This window comes from Phoxinus phoxinus, assembly GCF_949152265.1.
Source record: "Phoxinus phoxinus genome assembly, chromosome: 3".
Lineage (NCBI taxonomy): Eukaryota > Metazoa > Chordata > Actinopteri > Cypriniformes > Leuciscidae > Phoxinus > Phoxinus phoxinus.
In genome coordinates, this window is record NC_136878.1 from 11,367,588 (window position 1) to 11,376,260 (window position 8,673).

General features: G+C 37.6%; 1 protein-coding gene across 2 annotated transcripts in view; it reads left to right on the forward strand.

Moving 5' to 3' along the window:
• Positions 1-8,673, forward strand: part of unc13ba (unc-13 homolog Ba (C. elegans)) — a 105,073-nt gene that overhangs the window by 47,136 nt on the left and 49,264 nt on the right. Inside the window, exons 1-3 of one of the 2 annotated variants that reach the window (XM_079608752.1) lie at positions 2,192-3,894; positions 4,409-4,663; positions 5,128-5,215. In XM_079608752.1, coding sequence (XP_079464878.1) covers positions 2,348-3,894; positions 4,409-4,663; positions 5,128-5,215 — 1,890 coding nt within the window. In that variant the 5' untranslated portion in view covers positions 2,192-2,347. Of the gene's footprint in view, positions 1-2,191; positions 3,895-4,408; positions 4,664-5,127; positions 5,216-8,673 lie in introns of those variants that run through there. The other variant, XM_079608753.1, reaches the window with a different exon arrangement.

An 8,673-nucleotide genomic window follows, 5' to 3' on the forward strand; every position in this document is an offset into this window, starting at 1 on the left:
CCTAGGAGATGGTGCAAACACCGAATCAACAAAGAGTGAAGAAAAAATAAAAGATCATGAAGAATCCCCTAAAGTAATGTCTGACAAACTGACTATCACTTCTGGACCAGTGTCTTCAGGAACAGAAAAAGTACCATCAGAAGACACTCTGAAAACCTCCATATCAAAATTTAAACCAAGTACAAAGGAAGTGGAAGTGCAGAGAACCGGGCCTGCAAGATCAAATGAAGAGGCCACTCCCACCAGCACTGAACCAGCTTCTCCTTCCACTCTCAAAGACACAGTTGTCGAAGAGCAATCTGGCAAAGGCATATTCTCACTTTTTGGCCCATCTTTGGGTGAATCTAAACCTCAGAGTGGACAGTCCATACTAGGAGGAATAATCCCTGGGTCCTCATCCTCCAATGAAATGCCAGGTACAGGATTATTCTCAATGTTTGGAAGTGCTGCTCCTCAAGCAACCCCTGCCTCATCTGCACCTAAAGATCCACCTGGAAAGGGCCTGTTTTCTATGTTCAGTGGATCTGTTGCTCAGCCACAACCTGACCAGGAAGTTCCGCCTGTGTCCGGCCCAAAATGTCTGCCTGTAGGACAAAGACCACCACACATGCCTACTCCAAGAGTGGCTTCAGGACCTGGACCAAGAGGACCACCAGGACATGTTCCAAGGGCTACATCAGGACCTGGTCCAAGGAGTCCAACCCCAAGAGGGCCCACTTCCAAAGAACCACTGGGTAAAGGATTGTTTTCTGTGTTCAGTGGGTCTTCTCACCAGACAGCACCAACAGGTGGAGTTGCTGCAAAAACACCTGGATCTGGATCCTCAATTCTTGGAGGTATTTTGCCTGGTTCTGGTGCCAAAGAAAACAATGGGCCTGGTTTATTTTCCATGTTTGGTGGAAGTAGTTCTCAATCTCAAGCACCAACTGATGCTGCTGCAACTGAATCCACCAATAAGGAGACAACAGGAAAAGGATTGTTTTCCATGTTCAGTGGGCAAAGTCCAACTGGAGGCTCTGAGCCAGAAGGTCTCTTTAAAGTTCCCTCTGTGTTTTCATCTGATAAAACAAAATCTACTGGATTCAACATCATGTCTTTCATGGATGATAAGAAATCAGATTCAAAATCTGTGGATGGTACCACTATAAGGGAGGCTTCTCTCACATGCCATATAACACCCACAACTTTAACTAAATCAATTACTGATGAAAATGCATCTGTTGAGGCTAAAGAAGAGGTTTCTGTTGAGAACACAACTGAATATCCTGTTAAGATGGATGTGATGAAACCGTGTGATGAAATGAAGGAAGACTCTATGAATGTTACAGGGAGGACTGATGAAATGCTGCCATGCATAAATGGTAGTACTACATCTAAAATCATGACACTAATAAATGAGAATGACGAGGTTGTACATCTGATAGATGAAAAATCTAAAAATGAAGAAACTTCAGTGGTTGACAAAATACATGAGGAACAAACTATTAATGAGCAACTGAAAAATGAGGAGCTAGACATGGAAAGCTACAAAGAAACTGTAGACACTTGTTCAAAGAAAACTGATTGCATGACACCAATAAATGAGACTGAAGAGGTTGTACTTCTGACAGAGGAACAATCTAAAAATGAAGAAACTTCAGTGGTTGACAAAATACCTGAGGAACAAACTATTAATGAGCAACTTAAAAATGAGGAGCTGGACATGGAAAGCTACAAAGAAACTGTAGACACTTGTTCAGAGAAAACTGATTGCATGACACCAATAAATGAGACTGAAGAGGTTGTACTTCTGACAGAGGAACAATCTAAAAATGAAGAAACTTCAGTGGTTGACAAAATACCTGAGGAACAAACTATTAACGAGCAATTTAAAAATGAGGAGCTGGGCATGGACAATTACAAAGAAACTGTAGCCACCAGTCCAGAGAAACCTGATTTTAATAAAGATTTAAACCTGTTTGTTCTTGATAATTCATCCGGGCAAGGGCGAGTTACAGAGCTTGTTGCGCTTGAGAAACCATCAGAGGTGTCACTAGAATCTGATACTGTAGCTGTAGAGCCTGAAAAACTGACTGAATTACAAGAAAATAAAATGCCATTAGAAGCTGAAAAACCAGTGGAGAAAAATGTGGAATCAGAAGAATGTCTGGAACTGGAAAAGTCTCAAGAAATGAACAAACATCTAGGTTCTGAGAAAGGCACACAAAATCAGAAAACTCTCATTGAAGAATCGGGAAAAGGTGATGATGTACAAATAACAGAGATCATTTCTGACAGTCAACAAGCAGACCTTCAAGGGAAAAAACCTGATGAAATCACAAAGTCAGAAGACAGTGACAAAACATTAATGGTGGCAACCATGCAACCATCTTTAGATCCACAGCTTATTTCTTCTGTTCAGCAACAGCCTAAACAAGAAATGATTGTGCCTCAGCCAGGAATACTGGGTTTTCCTGCTCAGCCAAGACCAAGAATGGCTGGACCTTTTTGTCAGCCCAGACCTGGAATGCCTGATCCAAGAGGACCTAGACCTGTCATTTCTGGTCAACCAAGACCTGGAATGCCTGATCCAAGAGGACCTAGACCTGTCATTTCTGGTCAACCAAGACCAAGAATGCCTGGCTCTCAAAGACCCCCAGAACCTGCTGCATTTTCTGGGTTTATGTCAATGTTTTCTGGCCCTAGTGTTTCTAGCAAGCCAGCAACTTCTAGTTTCTTCTCAGTGCCACAGACCTCTTTCTTCAAGTCATCTCCTACATCCACTGCACCACAACCACAACAGCAGAAGAGCTCATTTTTTAATCTCCCAACCAGCATGCAAACAGACTCTCTCACTGGTGATTTGTTTGGATTGTTTAAAGGTACAGAAGCAACAAAATCAGATGAAACCAAGCTGCCAGAGAAAACTGAAACTGAAGGTAACAATGTAACACAAGACTCTAAAGAACAAATGAGCCTCAATGTTAATGAGTCAAGTGCAGTCTCTGAATCTGAGTCAACTGTGACAGGTACTAAATTAGAATCACATTCCCTCAGTTCTTCATTAACTGAGTCGTTAAAGGTTGTTGAAGAGCAAGAGGTCAACTCTTCGCATGAAACAAGAGATGAAAGCAAGGAGATCAATGATACATCTGAAACTATTCACACACAGACATCTGAATTGGGCTTATCCTCAAAGTTACCACCAGGAGACACTGAAACCCCACCATCTACACCCAAAATACTAGTTGAAGACAAACGACCAACCTCACCACCTTCTAACAGTGTTTTTACTTTACCTGGTTTGTCAACATCCTCTTTTGGTGGTTTGATGTCTGGTGCAGCAGAGACAGCCAAACCTTTCAGCTCTTTTTTTGGCTCTTCCACTCCTGCCCCTTCAGTCAGCACCAACCCTTCACAGCCACAAGCAGAGAGCAGTGGTCTGCTTTCCGGTTTCAAAGGTTTGTCTGTGGGTCTCTTCCAAGAAGAGAAGTCAGCTACTGCAAAGGAAGAGACCATGTCATCAATGTTTGGAAGGAAAATAGGCTTCCCATGGCAAAGTTCACCCCCTCAGACACCTCCTGCAACCCAATCCAAACACCTAGACTTGAGACCTGAAGAAATTTATGAACCCGAGGCTGATAAATTGTCTCCTGAATCAGAGGCCACAGGAAGTGCAGATCCCAGTGATACAGAAGGTCCAAGTGACAACTCTTCAAATAAGCAGCCAAGCTTTGACACAAGTCCAGAGAGTCCAACAGCACTTAAACAAGGGTCATCCTGTCTGGAAGTCGAACATATAGAGGAATCTCAAATTTCCCAAGATTGCATAGATAAGGACAACAACATTCCAGATACAGATTCCAGTGCAGAAAAGCCTCCAGGGAGACTTCTACAGCAAACATTTGATAAAAGGCTAGTAAAAATCATAATAAATGTCTGTTCTTATGCCATTTATTATGGTTTATTGTGAACATTACCCTCCCATCTTTTCAAGATATTCTAATTTGTATGAATTATTATTCATTTTATTAAATATTATTAATTTGTTTTATATTCCCATTATTTAACATTTTTATTTTGGTCTGTCAAGACATGCAAAACATAACAAACATTACAAGAACATTGCTTGCTCCTGAAATTACGAATCCTTTAAACTGTACTTCGATTTATTTATTTTACTACTGATTAATTTTATAGATTAATCTTCTTTATCTATTTTTTCAGTTGATTCAAATTAGCACTGTCTGTTCCCAGTGTGTTTATTCAACTTTCCCCTAAGGTTCTTCATACTGCATTACTGTAATGACATTATTGACTTGTTACCCAAACACATTTTAAACATAATCTAAGGACTGAAATTGATACCTGTGTGATTTTAGTTTGTGACTAGGTCTTGAGATTAACATCTTTTGTTTTCTTTCACCAGCCCGGTGGACAGTTCTCGATTTGGGTCTTCTGGTAACCTTAGCCAAGCCAGTTCCCAGTTCAGCTCTGAGCCAGAAGAACAAAGCTATTCAGACAGCCAGATCAGGTCTTCTGCTGTTGCTCAACCTCTTCTTGCCTCAGATGACACAGAAAAAGGGGAAAGGGAGATACTAGCAAATGTGGAGAAAGAAGTACAAGGGGAGAGTACGCCAAAACCTGTTTCTAATCAAGGGAGAAAACCTGAGAGGCAGCACAGGTACTGTATGTGTTACACACCGAATAGATGTGAATAAAGGATTGGTAAATTAATCTAGTAAAGACTAGGAAATATAAAATAAAGATACAATCATGAAACCTAAAAATTAAGCTAATATTCAAATAAATGGAACACTGGAAAATGTGCATTCATTGACCTTGATTGCAACTGTAATGAAACCTTATAATTACACAGTTTAATTGTATCAGAATCATGTTTTATATGCATCTGATCTAAATACCCCATTCAATTTAAATGTCTAGGTTTGTTCCCTAGTTCATGTCTAGCTTTGAGACCATCTGTATGCTAGTAGCCTATACTTTTAAAAGGTGACAAAGTTAAGTTACCAAATGATATGCATGTAAATGTATAATATACTCTTTATAGGAAATAGGCCTAAAGTGTAGTTCCAGCAAGTGATTTTAGCCACTTGGTCTAATGTAATTTATTTGTCTTTTTTTCAGTTTCTTTGAGGATGGCCCACCTCCTTTCTCTCCTTCCCGTCTGCACTGGTTGAAGGCCATCAATAAAGTAAGAGTGAAGCTGCATGAGGTAAGAGGGAGAGGAACAAAACATCTATCACCCTTTTAAATATTGGAAAATAAATTATTATTGTGTTTTGCCCTACCCTTTTCCTCCATTCACTCTTTTGTTCTCTTGATGTTTATCTAAACTGAACCCTTCCTAGTGCACTGCCCTTCTGTTTGGTTGATTAAGATTCACATATGACAAATTCAGCGGCCACCATTGGGAATGAAAATAATGACATTTTAGTATTTTTTTTATGATGTTGTACTTTTTGAGTGGTCTATATTTACAGGAGAAAATAAACAGGTATGTACCATTTTTTTGTAATGGTTTTGTAAAAATTGTAATGCACACTTTGCTCATGTAAAACAAGTTTTGAATAATTTGGGTAAATAGGTTATTAAATTTGTGTAACACTGTTGTGTCTTTGGTTTTTATTTAAGTTTAGTATAAATGTGTCCACGGCATTTACATTATTAATTAACAAAATGTATTTTATAGAGAGAGAGGTTTTTTTATGTTGTTATTTTTTGTGACTGTGACGTGTGCTGCTGGATAGGTTGCTTGTAGCTGTGACTTTATTCACCTACAGTACTAGAGGATTGTTGACCGCTGGGCTTTAGGTTTGCTATTGAGAAATGGCAAATTGTGCCTTAATTTTCTTTTCTTTTTTTATAGCATAATGTCAGTGCAGACTCAGAGGTTGTCATATAGTATTAGTGCTTTGTCCCTGAATGGAGAAATGACAACAACCGAGATTACTCTCTTGGTACATCCAAACCTGCTAGTAACTAGAACATCTAGATGTTTTTTGTTTGTTTATTTAACCATTGTAATATAACTAGAAAAATCAGATAATGGGAGAGAAGTGAAAAGGGGTCTAAATAAATACCTAAATAAATGCTATACTTAAATTATACAATAAACTAATAAATTCAATACATACTGTATATAAACATTACATAATGTACAGTAAAAAATATAGTAAATATGGAAGCCCATATATCTCTGCCTTTTTGATTGTTGATGACCTTATTTCCTCATAATTACAACTTTATATTTCCCAGTTGTGACTTCTTAATTTAATCTTTATCACACAATCTTTATAACTTTTTTATTTATTTCTTACTCTGGGGTGGAAATGAGCTTCCATAATTTTGAGAATCATGTGTTTATTTTTTTAATATTTATTCTTCATCGTAACAAATTTAAATGTTACATATTTCAGTAATTAATCAAATTTAATGCATTTCTACCCACACAAATGATCAGACAAAATTGGGAGCTCACATGGCTTTTGGATTGTAGGATTTTTCTTAAAGTAGATATTTGTATTAGATCTGGAAAAAAAGTTCTTCTATATTGGATTCCTCAGAAACTTGTAAGTTTGTATTGCACTGCTTAGATGATGCAAGTCCACCAGTCGGACTGACAGTAGTGTTTTTTTGTTCTCATGATTCGCATAAACCTTTAGTCTGTGGTCTACATTGATATTTGCAATCTGCCTCAGCAGCTGACTCTTCTGATACATGCAGCTGCTAGAGGGAGGGAGCGTGGTGATGGCCGATTGCTCTATTGAGACAAAGGCTGTGACAGGGAAAGTGTTGAGCAGGAAAGGCATCTTTAAATGATCACTGGTTTTCTGCTGACAGCTTAAATATTGCCTTCTGCCCTTAATGTTTGGAGTGTTTGTACAATTTCTTTATTAAAGGATCTGAAGTGCAGGGGGATTCCCTTTAGCATGCTATGTGTACGTTTATGTTTGTTTCTGAAAGCCAAGTGTTGGAGACAAGTGTTGAATGGGACAGGCAAGACAGACTATATGATATCCAAATGGCTGGATAGTTATTTGTTTTAAATAGTCATTTTATCTCAACAAGAAATACTTTACCATGGCAACTAAGTGACATTACTATGGAAACACAACCTTGATTTTTGCATGTGGAGCCGCCCTTGGACTCCTTTTATATGCATATTTCATGTAGTTTAACTCAATCCAGTCAAAAACATTGATCACACAACATTTATCTTTTTAAAATACATTAAATGCTGGTTTAAATTGCTGTCAGATGTCTTGAGAATGAGTTAAACCTCTTATTAATTAAGCTTAGACATAGTGTTTTATACAGGTGATTTCATGCAGGATTAAGGAAGTTTATTATAAAAATATTTTTTTTTTGTCAGATTAAAGAGATTGGCAGAACATTATCCAGACTTTTATGCTCATTAAACTGAATTAATCACTGGTTGTTGTGGTAATATTAGTATACAGCATTCTTGTTTTAATGCAAAGGTTCAAAGTGGTGACTTTAAGTCACTGTGCCTGCGGTGCTCAACGTTTTTATGGAAGGGTATGTTGCATAATGAATGAATTGGTGTTTTTATATAAACAGCTGTAGAACATGAATGGTGTCAATGCTGCTTTAAATTGAATTTGAAAACTATGTGGACACTTTTTTTTCATAGTTGCATAGGTTTCATTTGAGTGTTTCCAAAGCAAACTGCCCTAAACTAATTGGAGGGTCTCACTCTGATAACATCAGATTAAGAAACTGGAAGGACACAATTTTTCTGCAATTTTCTAAACACATTTTTACTCACTTGAAAGCCACTATGGGAATGAAATGATACTTGAAGGGTCATTCCATAAGGAGTTAACAAGTGAATTCCCTCAATAATCCTCACTGAAGACTTATGTTTTCTCTCTGGCTTATAGTTCAATGAAATTTTATGAATTCGTGTGTGTTTATGTATTTTATTGTCTAAAGTGATTGTACAGCACTTTGGTCAGCAGTGGCTGTTTTAAATGTGCTCTAGAAAATAAAGTTCCTTGCCAATGATGGCCCTTCCACAAAACCGTTAGTAAAGGGAACATGAAATGGTTGCTTAAATGAAGAAATGTAGCTGTTTATGATCATGTGATCTTGCGTGATGTGTTCTTGAGATTTTTAAATAAAGGTAATTTTGTTGAGTAACCTCAGATTTTTAAATCAAGGTAATTTTGTTGAGTAACCTCAGATTTTAAACCTGTTTAAACGCCACATATTCTTTACGTATTTAGTTATCGTTGTTAGTTTGTTTTATCAAGCACTACATGATAAGATTATTACAAATGCTAGTTAAGACGGCTTTTGTTATTTATGTAGTATGGGGAAAAATACTATGGTAGTCAATGGAGCCCATCAACTGTTCATACAGGTTTCGAACAACTTGAGGGTGAGTAAGTGATGGAATTTAGTTTTTTTGGCTAAACTATCCCTTTAACACACTTGAAATGGTGAGGTATCTAGTAACGGTGCACTTTTCCATGTGGAGTTGAAGCTGTTGGGGTTTTTTTTTTTTCTTACATGATGAATGACTTTGTTCTAGTGGCCGAATCAATAACAACAAGAATGATTATTTAGACATCATTCTGTTTTTGTTTTGATGGTTTTAAACAGAGTGCATGCTTTTTGTGCATACAAACCAGTGATAATGCATTG